Here is a 25,570-nt window from a genome sequence, read left to right on the forward strand (position 1 = left end):
TAGATAGATAGATAGATAGATAGATAGATAGATAGATAGAATCAGTGACTGTGCTTTGACAGGGTCACTATAATCCTGACTAATCAATGCTATGATGACCATCTCAGATTAGTGGCCTTCGTGTCATTGCACTCCAGTAGTGTTTGCTAGTTGGCCATTAAGTGTGCTGCACATCAGACTCTTTGTTTTTCTCTATCACGCAGTCTTTTCTCATGTAATGATAGTGTTTTCTCGTGTAATGAGAAAAGTGACAGGGCCGGGGTGGCTGGCAGACTCCCTTGGGGCAAAACTGGCATGATTACCAGCTTGTTCCAAAGGTCTTTTCTCCATTTTCAAAACCATCATTACAATCATGACCTAATGATCTATATTTAAATTAAAATAAACATCTTTGTCCTCTACAAACACAGATATTCTGTCTGATGATACAAGCTTTTCATAAGAGAACTTGGGTTTGTCAGATCTTGATCTGATTTTTCTGAATAATCATTTTGAATTATTATTTATTTTTAGTTAATTTGTATGATATGGAATAATTCCACATCGCTAGCAAAACAACACGAAGAAACAAAGATACAGATAAAAGAGAAGCGAGGACAAATATGATTGCCCGTTATAGTGTAGTCTGAACACTGAATGTGGTTTAATTTCAAAGGTGTGCACTTTTTTCCCCCTATCAATTTAAAGTTGTTTTTCGATTATCTTGACATGTACTGTGAAATGTTATCATCCCTCATATTTTTGTCTTTCACCAGATAAAGATTTTAGATTATTTATTTTATTCATGAACGCACAATGGTGCAGACAAATAGTAGAGGAACTTGAGAGGGGAGCAGTTCCCATGAGCTCAATGGCTGCTCTGATAAGCTGTTTTGCCCCATATGATCTTTAAGTCATGATATAATCAATAAATCATTAACTAATTGAAATAGGTTCAGCAATTTTAAACTCTTTTTTATAGTTTAGTTGTATAGTTAAGTTATAGACTACTAGATTCAACTCAATTTTAAAAAGTTAGTTATTTCTGGTGAAATGACTTTAGTCAGTTGAATGCACAGTTGGAATATCCCGCTGGGTGCATTGCTCTTATTGGTAGGTTCGGCGTTACATCACACTGATTGAATGACGCGGAGTCTCTGTTTCCTTCATCTGTGTCTTTAAGCGCTATACAGCTGGAGGAGAGCGCGCACAACTCTTCCGTCTTTATCGCTCATTTTCCCCTTCAACCTTATGCCGCCTCGCCCTACTAGAAGATTTGATCTCATATTCTGTTTGTCATCTCACAAACCCCAGCAGCTTTTTCTCCAGTCATTTGCAAGGTAAGTGACCCTTTTGTCCTGTATGACAATGAATGAGTTGCAATCTACTGACGTTCACATTTTAGTTGAGCAGAGTCCTCTGAAAACACGCACTGTCTTCTCTCACTTCGTACTTTTAAACTGATTTTTCTTTTGGATTTTTACGCGATTGTTGTTTTCTTTTTCACAAGTTCTGTTTATTTTGTTGTTTTCTTTTTCACAAGTTCTGTTTATTTTAAAGATATTTCGAGTTTGGGATGCTGAACATTGTATGCTAAATTATATTTCTTTTCTTTTTTTTTTTTTTTTTTGAGTTTGGAAACGTAATATGACACGGGTACCTGAAGCGCAATGTTTGTGACTATTTGTTTAGTAGCCTAATACTTTTTCTCGTTGTCCTCATCTGCGGAATTTAGAGAGATCAGTTTGATGTTTCATCAAACGTTTAATTTAGATATGGTTGTAGTTTTGCTCATTTGGAAAGCTGCAGTGTATAGGCTATTTAAGACGAATTGTTCTGTATTGATACGAATTGATAATGTGACAAGGGTGTAAATTAACTCAAATACAAATAAACATTGATAGGTAAATGAAGTGAAGATACATTTTAATAGATAAAATCCCTCATGTATTAATTTATTGAAAAATGCTTTAAAAGCAGTTTTGCACTTGAATTCCCTTATAGGCGATGCATGTTTTTAAGTAAAAAAGGTTAGGTTAATACAACTGTCCTGATGGCATCTTGAAAGAACAAATATTTTAAAAGTTCTTTTTTTTTAATGATTAAGCTGTGTACACTCACATATATTAAATATTTAAGGAAAAGTTTTAAAATTACTTAAATGTTATTACTTTTAATGGATGGTTAATTGGACAATTGTTAAATTCTGAGTTAAAACTGTTTAGGTTTTAAAAATCAGTTTTAACTAGATTTATAAACTTTAGAAGTAAGAAAAAGAAAGATCTTAAGATGTGTGGTAATGTCTTGAAGTTGGCCATATTGTCAGAAATGTTTAATTTGTTTGAGCAGCTGCCTTTTATTTTTGCCTATTTTTAGATTTTTCCATTCATTTATTGTGGTTTATTATTTATATGTGTTTTTAAAGAATGCAAATAATTATAATATGCCGATTTGCTGCTGAAGAAACATTTATTATTATTAGCATTTTATTATTTATTATTGAGCATCAAATCATCAATGATTTCTGAAGGATCATATCACGGTTTGTAGCAAACACGAAGACGATTGTGAAGGATCAATAGTAGGCTACTTTTAATATAACGCTCAGATAACAGGAACAATGCTCTAACATCCACAAAGCATTGACAAGGCAGGACATACTGAACAGAAACAGAGAGAACTTAAATACTGGTGATCATGAGGGGCACACAGCTGAACCACATTACAAATCAATTAACATCCCTGACAACAAACTAAGGGAAGTGGTGTGAACTTAAAATCAGTTTGAGTGTGATGTATACATATATAACAATCTTTCCTTTGAAATCAAATAACAGTGATTTTTTGTTTCATCAATTGGAAGAAAATCAGAATAATATGAATGGCAACCACATGGTACACTAATCACCATAATGGTGAGTCTGAACTAAAACGTTTTAGGAAAATCAACATCGATTTATGAAGTTCATGTTCAAAATATTGACAATTGAACATTCAAGATGACTTTGGGAAATGAGTGAATGCAACTAGAGAAACTGCAGAAGTGGAAGAAAAATAGGTGGCCAAATAGTCACATTTTCTCTGGCTAAACAAAGCACAAAGTACAGAAAGAGGATGAAGAGGCAAACAACTGTACTGTGCTGGCCTGTAATGCTAACTCCTAATTATTGCTAAAATGATTAATTCTCTCCCCTTCCTTATAGTATTTATATTAAATTTAATGAGCCATATTATATATTTGTGCAAATATTTGTTTTAGATTTTTTAATATTTGGACATTTTATTGCACAAACATTTTAGAATATTATAGTTTTATGATTCCAGTACAAAAAAACTTATTTTGTGTTTGCCTCACTTGTTCTGTTTTTCTGTCAGTAGGTGACAGTGGTAATGGTTTGATAGTTCAGGCTTGTGGGAAATGGGTCAACAGCAGCACCACAAATACCAGCCCATGACACAGAGATCCATCTAAATCTACAGACCAAGAGAAGACGAGTGGACATTGGGGTGAAGAGAATTAGCTCAGCAGCCACATCAACACACACAGCTTCTGCTGTCATCACTGTCACTCGTGCAGCCAAATCTACTGTCAACTTTGATGCCATGAACTCCCATCACAGTAGGAAGCAGGATGTGCTTGAGTGCAAAGGGGCTCATCTCAAGCATCGGGACTCAGGTGAGGCTAAGTCAAATGTTCTCCGCAAACTGCTTAAAAGGGCCAGCTCATATGAAGACGACATGATACCCTTTTCTGGTGCCACTATCATCACCAAGCTACTGAACAGCAATAAGGCAACGAGAGGAACAGGAGGCAGGGAGCCAATGTTCCCCAGGAAAGCAGAACCTGAACCACCACAGGAGGACACTTGCAGCAGCTCATCCCAGGAGAGTGCTAAAGAGTGTCTCTCACCATTTGGACAAATCACAGGGACCCACTTGGACTCGGAGCGGCTAAATGAAGAGCACCTTCAGGCCAAGCGTGCACGCGTCGAGAACATAATTCGTGGAATGAACCACTCACCAAATGCGATGACCAGTGGAAAAGATAGTGAGCGGGATGGAGAGGGAGAAACAGAGGTTCCTGCTCAGTCCTTCAGCCCACGAGAAGGCTATCGTGAGAACAAGAGGAAACAAAAATTACCTCAGCAGCAGAGCTTTCGGCAGCTGGTTTCCACACATAACGAGCAGAAGGTTGAAGAACGCAGGGAGTTGAAACTACAGTTGGAAGACCTGCAGAAACAGCTGAGACAGCTTCAGGAGAAGTTCTTCCAGATCTATGACAGCACAGATTCTGAAGCAGATGGAGGGAATCTCTCAGAAGACAGTGCACAATCTGATGGAACGCTTGGTCATGGCGTTATCGCTGAACACATTCAAAGTTATGTGCCTGATCGACCTAATAATGTGACAGCGGACTTGAATCCAGAATGCGTTCTAGATGAGGCCAGGGTCCTACTCAGTGAACAAGTATTGCTAGATGGAGAGATGGCCAAACGGGAGAGTTCTTTGAGGAGCAAAGGTTTGATGTCTATGCATGAAGTAGGCAAACATCTGGCAGAAACCCTGAAGCAGGAGCTGAACTCTGCCATGTCTCAAGTGATAGACACCGTGGTGAATGTTTTTTCAAAACCTCCACGGCCACTGTTACAAGTATTCCCATCACTTCCAGCAACCCAGGACCGCTTTGCTTTTAACGGGGACAACCCAAACTTCCACACTGCTAATCAGAGGCTGCAGTGTTTTGGTGATGTTATCTTTCCCAGGCCATTTGACTCCTTTGTTGGAGTCCCTCTTCCTAGTGCCAATGACCAGACGGAGGCACTACCACTGGTGGTTCAAAAGTCTGTATCTGAACACAACCAGTCCACAGATCTTGGAGCTCAAAGTGGCCACCCACATCCCTCCCTACACACTTCTCTTTCTGGAAACACCGGCTTCATCTCCCCATCATTCCGTCATCCATTTCCGCTTCCTCTCATGGGTTACTCATTTCAGAGCACTCTTGGTGCTTCATCAACAGGATACTCTAGTAAAGAATCTCCTGATTTGATGGATCTGTCAAGGGAGACCAACAGCTTACGGAAACGAATGACTTCCAGTCACCATCTGATGCATAACCGTTCCTGCTCACCAGTTTACTCAGAAAACACTGCTGAAGGGCTGTCACTCATCAAGTCTGAATGTAGGGAACTCATTCCAGTGTCAGACATCTCACCACTCTCAGAGAGTACAATATCCTTTTCATAGTAGTGAAAGCTAATTTTTTGGAGCTTTAGATTGTACAAATCACTTTTTCTCATGCTTTTCTCGTTTACAAGTGTAAACAAAATTTTTTATTATACTATAAATGAACTTCTGCCCCAAATGTCTTTCTAGTTCAAGCCAATTTTAAAGCAGGTAGTTTTGAAATCAACTTATTAGGTCTTAAAGTCAGCATGACATAACAATTGACTTTAGTTAATATGTACGTCTTAAACAATCGAAATGTACTTACTCACGCCATCTCTGAAATTACTATGCTTTTTGCCTGATGCCATCCATGTTAATGTTAATCAGTACCCAAGCAGCATAGAAGTGAACCATGAACTTTTCTTTTCATGGATATTTTGTTTTATTGAACAATATAAAGAATGGCTTCAGATTTGGATGTAGAACTTTGGGATTGGATTGTGTCCAAATGGGAAAATGCAGTTGAATTTGGTTAAAAAAACAAACAAGGTTTACCATAAAGTTTTACTGAAGAATAACTGTAAGTAGATATGACCTGATTTCTCCAGCTAGGTCAAATTACTTAATACGTTTGATATAATATTTTTTGTTTTATATGATGTAAGTCTTTTTCCACCTTGATGTAAATACATTGATGTAAAATAATTAATTAACCTTACTCAATTTAATTGAAATCATCTTTACACACAATTTAATTTAGTTAGTTCAAAATAAACTAGTTTAGATGGGTCTATACAATTTAGCTGGTTTAGGTCACATTCATTTACACTAATATTTTGATCTTCATTGCATTAGTCGAGCAAAAGTTTAATTAACTTGTAAAATTGATTTCTGAGACTTAATTTGTCAACAAATATTGTCAATAATGATCATTATCAACACATTTAATGATCAAATAGCAGTAGATGTATAAGTAAAATCATCAATACAGTTTACTGTGTGTCCACAGCCTGAGCAGCAGCGCTACTCTTCAGCACAATGGTGACCACAGCATTCAATAACATAAACTCCTATATGTCCAACTGAACATTAAACATTAACATAAACTACCAAAATCTTTCCCTTTACTGAAAAACACATAAAATAACACATTTACTCTCCGAATGCTGTCCCTTGCAAAGCATGCTGGGAACTACAAATCCACCAGGGCTGCATTTCTCAAAAGCATCATGAGCTAAGTTGATCGTAGAGACCATTGCTGGTAAAGGCTTTACGATCTACGATCAAAGGCAGTGAATCTGTAGTTCCCAGCATGCTTTGCAAGGGACTGCATTAGGAGAGTAGATTTAGGTATTAAGTGTTATTTTATGTGTTTTTCAGTGAAGGGAAAGATGTTGGTAGTTTATGTTAATGCTTAATTTTCAGTTGGACATTTAGAGGAATTTCTGTTATTGAATGTTGTGGTCACCATTGTGCTGAAGAGTAGCGCTGTCAAATGTGATTTTTACCTTTTAAAATACAATATTTCATAGAACACAACCTTTTTCTTGTTCTTTGTCCTTCAGAGCAGATGTCCTGTAGCAGACTCAAGTCATGACTATGTTGTTCTACATAGGTGTGGTGCATGTGTACAGTATTGGAAGATGTATATTGGGTCATTGTAATTCAATTCAATTAAAAAAACATTCCCTTAAGTTATGTTACATAATTCTGATTAAATTAGGTTACCAAAAAAAAAAAAGGTAGAAACACCTCCTTAAAGAAACAACTGCAGATGTTCAATTTTTTACAGTCTATTGGGGAATGGGTTTATTGCCTGGGGAGACAATATGGTGCTCCTCTTGATATTTGGTGCTCTGCATCCTGCGTCTAGGAAGTGGCTTTATTGGAAGTCTTTATTAGGTCACACTTTAGATTAGGGTCCAGTTCTCACTATTAATTAACTATTAACTACGACTTTTGCCTTAAGAAACTCATAATTACTGCTTATTAATAGAAGGATTAGGAATATGGTCATGCAGAATAAGGCATTTATATGTGCTTTATTAGTACAGCCAATATTCTTATAATATGCATGCTAATAAGCAACTAGTTAATAGTGAGAATTGGACCCTAAACTAAAGTATTACTGCTTATTAATACATTTATAGAAATTATTGATAAAGTTGTGGGGCAGCACTGACAGAAAGTTTCTGTGTGTGAGAATGACTGTGTGAGTGCGGGTGTGTGCATGGGAGAGAGAGCAAAAGAAAGATATATTGTGCTTTACATAGGTAATTAAAAGTTATTTTGTCTAAAAAATGGAAATAGTTTGCCATTTCTTTATTCTATTGTTTGTCATATTTATTTGCTTGGCTGATGTCTTTATGGTTTGGGTTCTGGCAGCAAGACTCTTTGAAATAACTGAAGTAACTTGGCAAAGTGATATGGATCTTTGAGGTTGGCAGATTTGGAACCACTTCATATCTGTGCGTTTACTGGAAAATAATTGCACACCTTAGAATGTCTGTCAACCAAACAGAATCAAGCATTCAACAGCATTTATTTATATACACTGTACAAAGTGAACATGTACAGATGTTGCTTTAAGGAGGAATTTCTACCTGATTCTACCTACAAATTCTAATTTTGTTGTTGTAACCTATACTTCAATCAGGCCTTGATAAAGGGAACGCTGTTTTAACTTAACTGAGTTACATTGACCCAGCACACAATTTCCAATAAAGCTCAGGATGGACACATTCAACACATGCGCACCTGCTCTGATGATCAACCGATTTTGCTTCAACGAGAAATGATGATTTTATACAAAACATTTAGTTAGATCAAAGTGAAAATCGCAATTGACAGCGCTACTCTTCAGCACAATGGTGACCACAGCATGGTTGCTCACGATGCTTTAAAAACAGAGGTCTGGGGCATGTACAAAATAATTTTGCAGGCTCAAACTGTTACTTTGAAATGTAGTTTGCCCCATTATCCAGATGAATTAGGTGGATTGGAGATATGGTTATATTAAGTTATGATTCAGATAAACATACATGTAAACAACATGGCTTTGCTTGCTGTTGGCTTTTTTAAGCAGATGAAAGCTCCTCTATTTGTCCACTGTTATATTGGCAGAGGTTGAGGTTTTTTGTTTAACAGTCACACAAAATGCTTTGCGCTGATGTCAGAGCTCAGACAGGCCTTAAAGGAAGCAGCTCGGCCCTCTTTGTCTGGAGATTTTGCCCAGTCAGCAATTTCGTTGTCTGGCAGAGGTCAGTGCAGGACAACGGCAGGAGTGTCACACACAGTGCAGTTTGAACTTTCAATGTGTTCTTATCTTGATTATTGATGGATGCTGAAAGTATGGAAGAAAATGTGCAGTGTTGGCAGAAAGATCAGACAGTTAGCCAGACTGTTGTTTCCCTTTAAACATCTATGGTAGACCTTGGTAGATTCATAATATATTTAATAACATCAAACATCAGGATTTTTCATTAGTAAAAAAACGAAACAACAACTTTGATTTGAACTTAATTTTAGTTAAACATGTTTTGAGTCAGTGCGCATTAGTCCCCTAGTTAAATGTCTCATCTAATTATTAATTAAAATTGAACTGAAATGTACTTACTCGCTCAGCCTCTGAAATTCAACAAATTTCCATATTACTGAGTACGTAAAAAAGCCTTAGCCCGATTCACTACTGCAATCTTAGCACTTTATTTCACAGTTCTCTTCTGCATATGCACAATGTACTTATTATAGCAATTACATTAACTGGGTAATAACCTATACTTGCTTGGGTAACTACACTGTAAGTACCCGTACTGTAAAATAAAAGTGTAACTGTAATCTTCATTTATTTTTAAGAGTTTCGGGTCAGATTATTGTCACCTATGGAAAACATTCCTATGCCATGTCCAAAAGATCCTCCCAAAGCCCTTACCGCTATATTTGTGTTCAGTCCCTGGTAAAATGAAGGTTACAAACACATTTGAAGGTGATATGCAAATACTATATATCTCTTTGACATCTGGAGGTTTGGGATCAGGGCATAGGGAAAGACGTTGCTCGCTTTGCCTGTAAAATGAGTTTCTGATGTAAAATACGTTGGTGTAGTGTTTTTCATGTTTTATTGAACGTGACGAGCCGACACCTTGAGTGATGAGACGATAATGTCAAGCAAATCTTGTGCCTTAGCATTGGGCTTATTTTCCTTCACTGCTGGTCTCACATCCAGGAGGGCTTGTCCCCAAGTCACCTGAAGAAGGCCAAACTGATGTTCTTCTACACCAGGTACCCAAGCTCCAGCATGCTCAAGATGTACTTCTCAGATGTGAAGGTGAGTGCAGACTGATAGAGATTCTTTAAAACCTAATGTAACTCATTAGTATGTAACATTATGTGTGTCTTAGTTTAACAGGTGCATCACATCTCAGCTGATAAAGTGGTTCAGTAACTTCAGAGAGTTCTACTACATCCAGATTGAGAAGTTTGCCCGGCAGGCCATAAATGACGGTGTGGTGGCAGCGGATGACGTCAGAGTGAGCTGTGATTCGGCGCTCTACAAAGTGCTCAACATGCACTATAATAAGGCCAACGATTTTGAGGTATGTGCTCGCTTACAAACACATACACAGGCTCATCACAATGATGATCATTGTGATGTTTATAAACTCTTTCCCCGCCAGAGGTTTTAAAAAATAGTCGCCAGCCAGCGCCAGCCCCAGAATATTTGCCTTTATGCATATTTGAAGATGCAATATATCAAAATAATGAACAGAGCCTCTGCATTTAAACTAAAAAAACATTTTATTCTAGTTTCATGCATTCTTTTTATATCAACACTTGAATGTGGGTAAGCTTCATTGAGAAAAGCAATATTTTAGAAAATCATCTTTTGGTCAAAGACTTCATCCAGATCGAATTCAGAACAATGATCAAAAACATAGTCCATCAACACCCACAAAACTTGCACAGTCCTATAGCTTGTCCTGGGTCGACATTTCATTGGGTTACGTTAGGCAGTTTTGATTTGTATGCTGTTTAATGTTTGATGATTGCATTATTTGACATGCGTAAGCAATGCTTCAGACGCTTGTTTCTGCTTCTTCTTCGCCTGTGTTATGATCTGGAAATTCTGTCCTCTTTCAGAAGATGCATAATAGTGCCCCCTACCATATAACAGTGAAAACATGGATTGCCGGAAAAAAGTGTGGTCAACTTTTGTAATGTTGAGTCAAATAAGGAAAATAATTGTGCTTTTAAAACATTGCTTCAAAATGCAATTTTGTGCTCAAATTTGCACACTTGCACATTTTGTGCAGTTTTGAGTTGCAATCGCGATTATACTGAATGGATTTATTGTATCAAAAATGTGTATTTTATCTTGAATCGCTCAATCTCTTCTAAGTTTGTATAAAAAAAATTATTTGTTTTGTTCTCATGCATCTCACTCATAAAGACACATAAAGATGCTGTTTAGGGACACAGCCCTTCAATAGAGTAAAAAAAAAAAAACCTAAATAACTAAACCTTTTTATTACACAAAACTAAAGTCTTCATAAGAAATGATCCAATACAAAAAGGAGCAAAACATGTAACCGGAGCCTTTGGACTCATATCGGCAACATAATTAGCTTATTATAAAAAAACAATGGAAAGTCTTTGCTGGAGACTGCAGAAGACGTCATTTTGCGGCAGAAGTGCTGTGAAAGGGTTTGTTTGAGTGTGTTTATAGGGGAAGGTGACCTGCCAATGCTGAGTGTTCCTATGGCAGGAGTCCTGCCTTGACCCCTGGAGTCATGTGATAGAAATCTACCCTCTCCTTCTCACTGCAACAAAATCTCTCCATCTATCATGTTCTTTTCAGAGATACAGATACTAAATGTTTGCATGGTTTCAGACGTTTTTGTGATCTTTTGTCAAGCTAGGGTAGGCACATATCAAATATGTCATATTAAAGATACAATATATTAAATGAACTCAGTGATCTCATTTTTCTTTCCTGTTAATGCACACACACACACACACACACACACACACACACACACACACACACACACACGCACGTTTCAGGTTCCAGGAACTGCATCAATATTATTATTTACATAAATAAATAAGGAATTTGCAAATAGTGCAGAGATCAGTGTACAAATTTACGGTTAGCTCTGTCGCATGCTTCGTGAGTGTGTATCTGTGTGAAGACATGGAAGGGAACATGTTTTGCATGTTAAGGATTTTCTCAGTAGGTGTCTAAGAGATGTGACGGTTGATTAACTTTGCTTAGGGAAAGTGTGCCAAGCCATGCAAATTTCACACACAAATCAACCACCTTGACTTTTACCTTTGTAAGTGTGTGTGTGTTTATGAGTCTGTGTTTATCCACTGAAATGGAAAATCATGCTACTTGTGAACTTAAATCCCCTACTGCTTACATCATCAACTGAAACCAGACCCATGTCATACTATCAGCACACACTCAAGGATGCATACTAAATCACATATTGAGTTGGTACTTATTTTGAATAAGTACTTACATTACGAGTGCTAAGAAAGAATGTTTCTATTTAGTATGTATGTGTGTAGTATGAATGTAATGCCATGTTGTTTCTGTCATGTGACCTACCAACATCCGTTGTGTTGCTTCACTGTCATTCACAAATCCTCTCCCATTGCCTCATTGTCCATTGTATGCACACTTCAGAATCATGCCGGAAGTAGTAGGTCATCCGGATACTTTTTGCCTACATATTTATGAATACTGTGAATTCAGACATACTTCTTTTGTTACATAGTGTTTTTCACCTACTATATAATAGTGGGGAAGTATGTGATTTCTGATGCAGTCTTACACTACATCTACATCTACTTACACTGGGAATCTATTTTCTGACTCTGTGCTGATGCTAATGTGATTTGTTGTCTCACTCACTCCTTTTGTTTTCTCGTCTCTTTTTCTTCCTTTTCTTCACCCCTTTCATCAATCTTTGAATTTTAATAACATATTTGTCTGGCATGCTGATGGCATGATTTACACAAACAGGATATAGAGTGTTTATTCAAAATGATCACTTAAAGGGATAGTTCACTTTGAAATTAAATTTTGGTATGTTTTAGCTTACCTCAAGGGCATCCAAGATGTAGGTGTCTTTGTTTCCGCAGTAGTTTCAATTTTGATATTTTTAGGTCAAACCGTTCTTGTCTGTCAGTCATTTAATGCAGGTCTGTGGTCACTGTCTCAAAGAGCATGCACAGAGTCCAAATTAAAACAATTCCCCATCGTCCAAATTAAACAATTCCCCATCGTAAGTACACATTGATGGACTAAGACACGAAACGAGCGGTTTGTGTGAGAAAATGAACAGTATTTATATCGTTTTTACTATATATAGTGACAGTCATTATAGTGCTTGCTGACTGTCCTTTTTCAGTGTGTGTTCCATTTTCAGTGATGAATTGTGCTGAATTCAGGATTCAGATTTCTAAAGTGATATCAATTGTTCAATTAATTGTTCTACACTTTTACCTGAGGGTGAAACACAGTCTTTGGTATATCCACACCTCTGACCTTGAGCCATCAATGTCTCTGTGGTGCAGTGAAAAACAACACGCTTCAGTTTCAGAGGTGTGATTGAGTTTAGCCATGCTCCAAGATCCCCTAGGGTCCTCATTTGAACACAGTCTCAGTCATTGCTAGAGATGGTCACATATCACCATGGATATATGAGGGCCATACTGTATACTCATACAACAGAGGACTGACAAAGACCTTTTGGATGTATTTCAATGTACCTTTGTATGTTTTTATGGAAACATTTTATTGCGATAGTCTACAAACTATTGGAACTTTCAACTTGACTGTCTGCTTAATATCTGCTAACTCTTTATTGTGATGGTCCCCCAACAGACATTCTTCTGACTATAAATAACTTTGCAAGTACCTACATGTCATCTTGTTCTACTAACCCTAACCCCTAACCTAACAGTCTACTAATACTCTAATGACAGTTAGTTGACATGCAGTTGCAAATTATTGAGTTAGTTGACATGCAGTTGCAAAATTACTTTTCTTTTCGTAGATCGACCGGTAAATTGAGAGCTTCGCCTTGCAGCTCAGCTCCTTCACCACGACAGACCGGTACATTTTCCGCATTACTGCAGAAGCTGCACCGATCCGTCTTTCAATCTCCCGTTCCGTCCTTCCCTCACTCGTGAACAAGACCCCAAGATACTTGAACTCCTCCACTTGAGGTATGAACTCTCCACCAACCTGAAGTGGGCAAGCCACCCTTTTCCGACTGAGAACCATGGCCTCGGACTTGGAGGTGCTGATTCACAAATTTATGAACAGAACCGGTGACAAAGGGCAGCCCTGCCGGAGTCCAACATGCACTGGGAACAAGACTGACTTACTGCCGGCAATGCGAACCAAGCTCCTGCTCCGGTCGTACAGGGACCGGGCAGGCCTTAGCAGAGGTCCCCAGACCCCATACTCCCAGAGCACCCGCCACAGGACACCGCGAAGGACACATTAGAATCCACAAAGCACATGTGGAGTGATTGGGCAAACTCCCATGAACCCTCCAGCACCCTGAAGAGGGTATAGAGGGTATAAATGATCAGTTGATAGCTCCGCCCCTCTCTTCATCCGAGTGTCCAAGACATAATCGACCTCCGGCCTCCTGGTGCCACGTGCACCGATGGACGCACTTATGCTTGAACATGGTGTTCGTTATGGACATGCTGTGACTAACACAGAAGTCCAATAATAGTACACCGCTCGGGTTCAGATCAGGGGGGCCTTTCCTCCCAATCACGCCCCTCCAGATGTCACTGTCGCTGCCCACATGGGCGTTGAAGTCCCCCAGTAGAATGATGGAGTCCCCAGTCGGAGCACTTTCCAGCACCCCTCCCAGAGACTCCAAGAGGGCCGGGTACTCTGCACTGCTCTTCGGCCCGTAGGCACACACGACAGTGAGAGACCTGTCCCCGAACCTCTCGTTCACCGGGGACAGTTTCCGTGTCCAGAGATCTGTTCGTCGGGGCCCCCGCCCGATCCACTATGTACCGGCCCCTTACGGTCCCTCCTGCAGGTGGTGAGCTCACAGGGGTCCCTCATTCGGGCTGAGCCCAGCCGGGCCCCGTGGCGGGAGGTCCGGCCACCAGGCGCTCGCATGTGAGCCCCAACCCCGGGCCTGGCTCCAGGGTGGGGCCCCGACTGCGCCATGCCGAGCGATGTCTTGTTCCTTGATTTTTTATTCTTCATAATGGGCTTTTGAACTGCTCTTAGATTGACCTGCCACCTAGGACCTGTTTGCCTTGGGAGACCTTAACAGGCATTGGGAGACCTTAGGCATATAGCCCCGGACAACATTGCTCCTAGGATCATTCGGGTACTCAAACCCCTCCACCACGATAAGGTGGCAGTTCAAGGGGGGGGGGATCTCTATCTCTACAGCAGAATAGAGATAAGCACAACGAAATACAGGACACAACTTAAGAATGATAACATTAAAAAAATAAGGGAGTTTTGAGTAATGATTTGAATTCAGAAATATTTTTAACTCAACAGAGTGATCAGACTAACACTCAGCAACAAGTTTTGCAAGTTTTATACACTAGCAAACAAAAGATTAGGCATAATTGAAAATTACTGTAGAAAGTAGTGCTGCAATGAGGAAAAAATACTGTCAGGAAAAAAACAGTAATTTCTTATCCTATAATTACGGTTTATTACTGTTATTCTACAAAATAAAATCTTTAAAAAAAACGTCAATGACTGTCAGCTACGGCTGCCAAACAAAAAACGTAAAAATAAAGTAAAATATTCTAATTTAAATGAAGTGCAAAAGACTTTTACAGAAATCTTCATTAATCTTTTTTTAACAGAAACACAGTTATTTCACATTTATTTTCAGATTTTTTTTTTTTACTGAAAAACATGCAGTTAACTACATACATGATTTGCTGTGACTAATATACATCACTGCATCAGCAACTATAGTTACTGTCTGTTAAATAAAGCAACATACAGCATATCATCAGTGTTTCTCTGCTCATCCTGGACTGAAGCTCAGGCTCTACTCTTCAACACAATGGTGACACACGAAACGCACCATACAGAAACACTTTAAAACCCAACAGATCATTAAACACTACCACATCTCTCAGGATCTCAGCATCTTCACTTATTACAATCCAGACTTTATTTCTTTCATACTAACATTCTTATTGAGAATTAACAGAGGTTTAGAAGTTGAAGTTTTATTGAAAAGAATAAAGTTTGATGTCACCATGATGGAGATCAGTGTTTGCTTTAGTTGGGCTCTTGAACTTTTAGTTTTTAATATGAGTTTTTCTCTGGCTGCTTTAACTGTGTCTCTCTGATGCATATTTGTTATAGTAGGAATCCAAGAGAAACTCGGATCAGATGATGTTGGTCACTTGTTAGTGATAATAATCATCATGTAGTGTCCTGCTTTATTGATACCATACCAGTGTAATATCTGATTAAGTTGTTAAATATTAGTTGTCAACTTTGCATAACAAAACTGCTATATAAGATCCTGCAGTGCTGTGATACTCAGAGTTTATGAAGTCATTATACAGAAAATGTTTTGACAGGATCATATAGACTCACTCAGACATCAAGAATCAGCGTATGAATCGCGACAATGAAAATAAATTCTGAACTACTTTAAAGTCACAAAAAGTCTTTGTTGGTTGTCACCATTGTTGAGATTCATATGTTGATTCTTGATGTCTCTATACTACAAAAAAAAGAAAAGAAACGAGCTCAAAATTTCTTCATAATATATATATTTTTTAAATTTCAGATTGTTTTAATACTGATGCTGCAATATTTCAAGGGTCATGTGAAAAGTTATGACATTAATTATAGACTTTGTATAAAGCTAAACTCCAACTACATATTACGTAATCTAATCTATTCAGAGATTTGAATGCCATATCAGAGAATCATGTCATCATATGATGACTTTAACATCATCAATGAATGACCAAGATCACCTGATATTATCTCCTGCATTTATTGCTAAAACAAATGTGTATTAAATACACAGTTAAAACAGCCAGAGAAAAACTGAAGTTAAAAACTCACGGGTCATGAGCCCAACTAAAGCAGACACTGATCTCAATCATGGTGACATCAAATTATTTTTTTTTCAGTTTATTTAATTTAGGATGTTTTACAGTTTTTTGGGGGGCTGACAGTCATTTGACCATTTTATCATTTAACTGTTTTGTTACTGTAATTTGTCATTTTATTTTATGTAATTTAAGAAAACAGAAAAAAAACTATGAAAAATACAATAAATTTTCTGTATAAAAAAGTGGATTACTGGAATTTGTCATTAATGTCACAATACCTAAAATAACATCTGAATTTTTATTTTACAGATATTATTTGTAATTTTACAGTGTTTTCAGTACAATTTAAAATTAAAGAAAATGATCGTCAAAAAAATCTGTTATTTTCTGTTAAATTAGGATTTTTTTTACCGTGTACCTTCTTTTCTTTGTTTTCTAATTTCACAGAAAAAATCTGTAAAATAGTACGTAATAATTTATGTAAAATTACACATAAGAGACAAGTTCCTTTTAAAAAAAAAAAACCGTAAAATTGATGTAAAACCAAAATACAAGCAATTACCTATAATTAATAATTAATTACTAGTGGACCTTTAAATTACAGCAAATATCTGTAAAATAACAGGCATTTCACAGTATAATGACAAAACGGTAAAATTCTGTAAAAAATACAGACCATTACCTGCAAAATTACACTTTTTTTTTTTACTGTGTATGCAAATGCTATCAAAGCATTGTGTCACCAATTAGCAAGGTAGCATTTTTTGATTTAGCTGGTTAAAGCTAACCAAGTTTCCACTATTGCCGCATTTCCACCGCAGGAACTTTCCCCAGGAACTAGGAACTTTGGGGTGGTACTCGTTGTGTTTACACCGCAGGAACCAGGGTCTAAATGAAGTTCCGGGTAAATATTTCCCCCTTCGAAAGTCTCTGCTCACGAGGTAGTACTTTTTCAAAGTTCCGGAACTTTCAGGGGTGGGACTTGGATGCTGAATTGCTGATTGGTTGAGTTCATGCCGCATTTTGATTGGTCGACTCCACGCAGCATTTTATTCAACCACCATCTGTTGCGGTGCGTGCAGTAACAGTCGTCTGCTATTCGAATCAACAATGGAGTTTAAAAAATGCCACCGATGGACCGACGACGAGGTTCAGGCTTTATTAAGCTTAAATTCAGAGGATGAAATCCAGTGGGAAATGTAAAGACGCACGCTGTCCTATGTCACCAGACTATTTGCCTAATCTTCACAGTACTTTAGCCCGCGGTGGAAACGTGGCTAGGAACAGGTCTGGGGGAAAAAAAGTTCCTGGTAAAAAAGTTCCTGGGACAAATTGTTCTGTGTAATTTCGGTGGAAACGCGGCATACTAAAAATATTTAAGTTGAGATTTCATGATGATTTTAAGTTTTGTATGAATTAGCTTACTCGCATATTTCAAGTTAAGAGCAATAAAAATGTATGATTACAAAATAAAAATCTGCAAGTTCTGAGGCAATCAGTTGCCTCAAATTTTGAGTTAGTAGAACTTATACGGGTTTACAGTGTATACAACTACTCATGATTCAGTCTCTGTAATGACCATATTAGACAACTGCAGCTGTTTGAGATACACTTTGAGACGCTCCAAAAGCAACAATGCTCAATACTTTTTGGATTGGATTTCATGTATACTTTATTTAGATATTTTTTTATAAAATGGTACCAATAGGTTTATTATTATTACTATTTAATTGTAATTCTTCTATTTTTAATTATTTCATTAATTAATTTGAAAAGGTAACTGCTGAACTGTAAGAAATCATATCTGATTAGTAACAATGTACCAGAGGCCAAACCACCAGACACTGAGGGGCCGCCACAACGGGATGCGATAGTCAGATTAGTGGTAAACAAATATTGTTGTTTTTCAAAAGCTGATACTAAAACAAATGCAACCTGTGCATTGTTATTTATCCTTACTAATAATACTTTATATTTATATAGCACCTTTCCAGGGCCCAAGGAAGCTTTACAATGTAAATGCAACAAGGAAAGGATAACACCAACAGGGCAGACAATGATGACAAACAATAGTAAGTAGGTTAGAGTAACAAGCATACAGAACAGTAAAAGAGCATTATATAGACAAGGCAGAATACAGCAGAATAGAGATAAGCACAACGAAATACAGGACACAACTTAAGAATCCCACCCAACACGTTTATCTCACAGTGATCTCTCCATATGACCACAATGTGAGTTCACAGTGAGCTAAAAGTGTAACCGCACTGTGCACTCACTGTGTGCTCATATTATGGACACTAGGGCTGGGCGATTTAAATCGCGATATTGTTATGCGCATCTCGTCAGTAAAGCCGGTTCCTTGATTAGTAGTAAATCACCATCACCTGCTTTCAGATGAAGCGGCATTTAGGGCTGAGGAGATAATTAAGTGATTAATTTAGTGATGATTGAGCATTATTGAAGACACCTGATGTTAACAAGCAGAATCACTGAAGAAGAAAATCACAAATTGTAAGTTACCATTAAGGTGATGGGTGTTTGCTTTAGTTGGGCTCTAGACCATTATATGTTTACTTTAATATTTACTGTTGTTTGTCTGCTGTTATTGATTTATAACAGTTACATGAACAAAGTAAAATGTTATGTTATAGTGTTGGTTATTTTTTGACATAATCATGCTGTGATCTGAAAAAGGAAACTTATTGAGATAGTTTGGTTTAACTTAGCAGCAGTTTAGTGATTCTTCAGCCTATGATTATCAGTACTTTACTTATAATTCAAAATATTTAATAAACATTGTTCTGAACAAAAGACATTCAAATAAATTCATTTCAAACACAGACATCAATAATCAGCCTGTGAATCTCAACAATGGTGACAATAATAAAGCATGTTGCAGTGGCTGCCACCAAGCACAACTCATTAATGGCTCCCATCATGCATTGCGGTATGAATAAATTATGATCTGAATTGTCTATGTAATTTACTTTTCCTAATTGAATATTCTGCTCCTCACCATTGTTGAGATGCATAGACTGAATCTTGACATCTGTGTGTGCCTAAAAGAATGATTTTTTTTTTTTTTTTTTTTTTGAACAACTTTTAAGAAATCCTTTATATTATATAAAAAAATTCTGGGCATTTATGCAGATTCACTAACCAACAACATAAATCGAAGTCAGAAAGAAGGATTTTAATGAGTTCAGTGATCAAGTTCAAATGATGATTGTCATAACATAATCAACATCATCAGATCACTTTATTATTTGTTCAACTGGTGATTATAATTCAGAAACAACAGCCAAACAAAATCTAAAGTTAATAATATATGGGCCTAGAGCCCAACTAAAGCAACCATTGATCGTCATAACGGTAACTTACAATTTGAGATTTTCTCCTTCAGTGATTCTGCTTGTTAACATCAGGTGACTTCAATAATGTTCAATCATCACAAAATTAATCACTTAATTATCTCATTAACTTCAACACTCTTGAGTGTGGACTCATACACTCCCAGGAGTGTTAATTTAACACTGGAGTTTTTGCTGTGTACAAAGAGCCGTAGTTAACTGACAAGCTGAGCCATCTCGCATTAATTATCGCTGGCGATACGTCCGTGATATTAATGCAATATGGCTCAGCTTGTCAGTTAACTACGGCTCTTTGTAGTCAATGCCACTCCATCTGAAAGCAGGTGATGGTGATTTACTACTAATCAAGAAACCGGCTTTACTGACGAGATGCGCATGACAACATCGCGATTTAAAGCGCCCAGCCCTAAGACCAAAGAGCCCAACTACAGCAAACACTGACCTCTACAATGGTGACCAAACTCTTCAAACAAACTTCAACATGTAAACCTCTTAAACATAATTTCTAAACATCGAAACTTCCCGCTATAACTGTCTAAGAATGTTAGGGGGGATAATGTTCTATCAATGTCATCACTAAACATGTTTGAAATGTTTATAGAGAGTGTTATCCTACCTTTTAGGAGAACATTCTGGTTACAAAAATAAAATTAACTACAGAAAATATTACAAGAACATAACATAATGCTCTCAAAACATTCATAGAACAATAACATTTCTAGCTGGGATGAGCTCATATTGTGGTCATAGTTTGAGCACACAGTGAGAGCGCTGTGCGGTTACACTTTTAGAACACTGTGAACTCAGATTGCAGACGTTGTGACCACATGGTGACATCACTGTGAGATCATAGTGTTGACTGGGATGATAACATTAAAAAAATAAGGGAGTTTTGAGTAATGATTTGAATTCAGAAATATTTTTAACTCAACAGAGTGATCAGACTAACACTCAGCAACAAGTTTTGCAAGTTTTATACACTAGCAAACAAAAGATCAGGCATAATTGAAAATTACTGTAGAAAGTAATACAGTTCTGCAATGAGGATATATTTTTGTAGGCAAACTCAGAAATTAGAATTACCCTGGTCCCCTCGGCAAAAACTTTTGGATTATTGCAGAAAATAAACTCTGTGATCAACAAAAGTTTATGATTCTCACTTGTTTTGTTCATAATTGTAATTAATACAACTTTTGTGAATTTTGAAGCCTAAATACAATCGGCAGAAGTAAAAAGCCAAATGTATGATATAAAATGAACTACATAGACCAGGGATGGGCAAACTCGGTCCTGGAGGGCCACTGTCCTGCAGAGTTTAGCTCCAACCCTGATAAACTCTCCTGTCTGTAGCTTTATAGTAATCCTTAAGAGATTGATTAGCTGGTTCAGGTGTGTTTGATTAGGGTCCCAGATAGATAGCAACCATAGAAACAATGTTAAATCAATGTTAATGTGTACATTTTTGACTCAACTTCACTTTTGCTCCCACAATTAATGTTGAATTGTTTTTAAGATGTAATCCAAAAATCAATGGTAATGCCACTGAATCACAGTTACAAAGTGATGTTGATTCAACATCATGTTTACACTCCCAGAAAATGAAACACAACAGCTATAACTGACTGAAAGCCACGCAGCCTGAAATCAGCTGGAAATAAGAGACGACAATAAATCTCTCAAGATCTCAGCAGAAGGTCTTTGTGACAATTAACAGAGGTTTAGATGTTGATGTTTCATTGAAAATGTTTGCCACCATCATGGTGATCAGTGTTTCCTTTAGTTGGGCAGTTTGACTCTTGGCTTTTATGCGAGTTTGTGATATTTGCAACAGTGTGAACTAAAACATATCATTTATAGCAAATAAAGCCAGAAATAAAGATAATCAGGTGAACTAATTTACTAATTTTACACCTGAACAAAAATCATCACTCCATACCTAAACCTAACCACCTCTCATCAATTTAGAAAACATAACAGTTAGTACCCTTACGGAACCAAAATATATTTCCATATATTTATGATCAATGTAATATATGGTGTAAATATACTGGAAAAAAAATTCAAGTGAAATATACTTCACTTGAAAAAGTGGAAAACAAATTTCTCAATGATGTATTCTTCGAAGTAGTAAGTTTCCAATATAAAAACATACAAAAGAGTGTTGAAACAATGATAGACTGTGGAACTACTTGTATTTATTAAACTAAAACATCAACTTGAAAGAAATTTGCAAACATTATTGCAATAGATTAATGCATTTTTAACAAAGCAACATGCAACAAATGCTTAATGTTTCTTGGTTCTTTTCCTGGACTGTAGCTCAGGCTCTACTCTTCAGCACAATGGTAACCCACAAAACCCTTTAAATCCCAACACAACATTAACAGATCCCTCAAGATCTCAGTAGAGGAGGAATAAACAACAAAAACAGCATTACCGGCTTCACTTATTACTAAAAGTTTGACTTTATTTCTGTCAGACATCTACAGAAATTCTTATTGAGAATGAAGAGGTTTAGATGTTGATTTATTGAAAGTAATATAATTTTACAGTCGCCATTATGGAGATCAGTGCTTGCTTTAGTTGGGCTCTCAACTTTTGACTTTATAACCTTAGTTTTTCTCTGACTGTTGTAATTGTATGTGTATATCACACGTATATTATACCATATAATATCTTGATCATAAATATTTGGAAACATTTTTTCATGTTGTAAGGGTTGTGCTACTATTCAACTTTGTGATAAGGAACTGTTTCTTCACACGCACCCTGAAAAACATGGCATCATGACACTGTGTGAAAGTGAATCTCAAGGCTCGACTCAAGGCCAGAGTTCAATGTGTTTACTTACCCTTCATCAAGGCTGCTCAGTTTGAAGCCTTGCTTTCAGAGTGGCCATCTCTGAGCCCTCGAAACAACCAGAAAGATTGTAGTATACCTGTGCAGTTCCCAGCTGACATGGGAAGTGTTCTGAACTGCATTCCCATGTTGGTTGGTTATGGATTAAACAGAGCAGTTTAGAGTGTGTATGCATTTGTATTTGTGTGTGTGTGTGTGTGTGTGTGGCTCATGGATCCTTCAAGTATATCGCTTCCTCTATCTCTCATGGTCAGTGTGTGTTTGGGCAGTGCAGATCAAATAAAAACATGTTCCCAGAAGACTGAGTCAAAAAACTGTTCTATGTACTCTTAACAAGGTCAACTCCAGAGTTTTGTCAACTATTCTTAAAGGAACACCCAAAAATGAAAATTCTGACATTACTGACTCAAATAAACATAAATAAAGTCATTAACATTCCTTTCCAAACAAAAAGTCCCCTTTCTATGTAAATGTAATTAGGCTTATTATAGATTGCGCTTTATTCACCAAATTCAGCTGGGTGCACATGTATTGGGTCTATATGTCAGCTTGGTGAACGTGATTTCACCAAGTACATCTTTGTTGATCCTGGAACAACATTCCAATTGACCAATCAGATTTGAGGGACAATTTTACAGTTTCTTTCAAGTTTTGGCTTACCAGGCTCTCTCTGACCAGACGGGATAGCCTTCGTTGCCCTTGTGCATTGATAAGTCTAATGGATATGGAAAGACACACTCACATGTGGGCTTCTTTGTAGGCCTACTTGCCTTTATCTTTTTGAATAGAAAAAAGTACAAATCACGTTGGCTGAAGAGAAACTACTGCAGACATTCATAAGAACTTGAATCTGCTGCGGTACGGCAAGAGAAGAGCGACAAAATACACTGTCTGCAGTACCATTAATAGCCACAGGAGGGGAGCCTTCGAACACCAATGAATTTAACCAAATGCTTATTTTATGAAATTCACACATCAAAACTCTTTAAATTAAATACTCTTTTTAACCTTGTTACCATCCACCCCCACTGAATTACATAAAACAAACGAATGACCTGGGGAGTATCACCAATGGATAGTTTTTTTTTCCTTATTTAGTTCACTGTAGTAAACTTCACAATAAGAAAGGATCCCCTATACCCATTTTGTGGCTCAGATAAGGTCCAGTTCTGGTTTCTTTCTTTGCTCTTGGCTGACATCTGGCATTGCTATGGCCTGCTTGTGGCCCAGATCTGGCAAACAGGAGTGGGCCGTCATTCCTCGCTGCATGTGGGCCAGATTATCTTTCCATATGTGCCAGATGTGAGCCGGATCTGGGCCGACACAATGTTGCTATGTGGGTTTGTCCTTTCGACTCTTCGTCCTCCTTATTCTGACTTTTTCTTCTTTGTTGCATTCTGTGCCTCGTCCACAACACATCCGACGGTAATGCTTGCATTTTACTTCTTTCTTTAGCAAAGCTCTTTCTAATACATGTTTTGTTCCTCACTATGCTTTTTAATGAATGCTTAAAACATTAAGTGTGGTGTGTTTTTCTTTATAAACCACGTTCTCAATAGACCATTTTATAATAACAATTGCAGTGTTTTTCTTTATAAACCATTTTCTTAATAAACAAGTTACAAGTGTGGTTGATTGCAATACAGAAGTGTTCTACAGACAAAAAGGCATACTTGTGACAGGACAATTGCATATTTTCCACAACACTGTATAATGTGATTAAAATCATAGTGCTCTACATATCTTATAGGTGTTATGTTTACTCTGATTATGAGTATAATCACATTAACATAATTGCAATATTCTGTTAACATGAACCAAAGTTTAAATCACAGCATTGCCTTAATTGGATTATACAGGAACTGCATTATGAGGGTGCATGTAAACAATATTTGACTAAAAGTGAACACTTTAATTTCATCTTTAACTTCATCTCCCCTTGTGTTTCTGTAGGTCCCTGCACGTTTCTTGGAGGTAACTCAGATTGCGCTACGTGAGTTCTTCAATGCCATAGTGGCCTGTAGAGATGCGGATCCATCGTGGAAGAAGGCTATTTATAAAGTCATCTGCAAACTGGACTCTGACGTTCCAGAGATATTTAAATCATCCAGTCGTCTTCAGGAACTTCTACATGAGTAACATGCTACTAAACAAAATTATTTTTTGTTTAATTATTTTCTACCCTTTTTTAACATATATTATTAATTTGAGTTGCAAGATTTTACCTGTCCGTTTTTTATTGTATTTTTCTGGCTTTTCACAGTTGAATGTACTATATGAAAAAACATTTTATTTATTAATGTTATCATTTGGTAATCTTTAAAGTATAACTCTAGTCCATGCAGCCTATTGATTGTGGACCAGTCTCACAGTCCTGGTGTGAGAAATTCCAATTTTGTAGTGTGTATTATTAATTGAATGTGAAGGGTGAACAGAATTAAGGTGAAATAATTTGTATCATTAATTTTATGTACCTTTTGTATTCCTGCTCTAAGGTTTTCTACTTGTTCTGTGGTAACCAAAACATGGAATATTATTTCAAAATATAGAACTCAATATGCAAATGTATACTACTGAAAGATAAGTAAAAGAGGCGTTTTTCTAAAGAGGAAGTTTAATTTTTTCTTTCCCTTCTTTTACGGTTTGTTGGGGTGACAGCTTAATATGCTAAACAGAGTAGTCTTGCCCTCTTGTCTGTGCTTGCTTTACAGCAATATACCTCACAACATAGAAAACAATTGTACTCACTGTTTGAGATAAAAAGGCTGACACAGCTGGAAATGCCTCTGCTATCAGCAAATTCATCAGCATATTCCTCAATCAGACTGTGTGTGCACTTGGCACTTGTACAGCTCTATCAGGATGTTTCACTAAACCAGATGTAAGCAGAGTGGAGTCACTCCTGAGTGTCCTAAGTCCCTCCTGGATGACTGTAGCATAGCTAAAAAATGTCATCTCAAAAAGCCAACAAGAGCAAATGGAAGTGTCTGTTATTGCTGATCATTTGTTATCATTTGGTGAGAGTGTTTGTGTAATCTTATATGTCTGAAATTGAAAAAGACATATTGAAAATAAAATTGGCTCCAGCTTGT

At 37.1% G+C, this 25,570-nt stretch overlaps 1 protein-coding gene across 1 annotated transcript; it reads left to right on the forward strand.

The window, feature by feature from the left end:
• The first annotated feature begins 1,151 nt into the window (after positions 1-1,151).
• On the forward strand, positions 1,152-25,570 carry LOC307168808 (prospero homeobox protein 1-like). The gene is made up of 5 exons (XM_079889049.1): positions 1,152-1,319; positions 3,355-5,211; positions 9,368-9,475; positions 9,549-9,743; positions 24,432-25,570. The coding sequence occupies exons 2-5, from the start codon at positions 3,583-3,585 to the stop codon at positions 24,615-24,617; spliced, it is 2,118 nt and encodes a 705-aa protein (XP_079745175.1). The 5' UTR covers positions 1,152-1,319; positions 3,355-3,582; the 3' UTR covers positions 24,618-25,570.

Source organism: Squalius cephalus (assembly GCF_949319135.1).
Source record: "Squalius cephalus genome assembly, chromosome: 12".
Lineage (NCBI taxonomy): Eukaryota > Metazoa > Chordata > Actinopteri > Cypriniformes > Leuciscidae > Squalius > Squalius cephalus.

Coding starts and splice junctions, on each gene's coding strand:
- LOC307168808 (XM_079889049.1), top strand. CDS start 3,583: ATGAACTCCCATCACAGTAGGAAGCAGGATGTGCTTGAGTGCAAAGGG. Junction 5,212..9,367: donor CACCACTCTCAGAGAGTACA/ATATCCTTTTCA, acceptor TGCTGGTCTCAC/ATCCAGGAGGGCTTGTCCCC. Junction 9,476..9,548: donor TGTACTTCTCAGATGTGAAG/GTGAGTGCAGAC, acceptor TGTGTGTCTTAG/TTTAACAGGTGCATCACATC.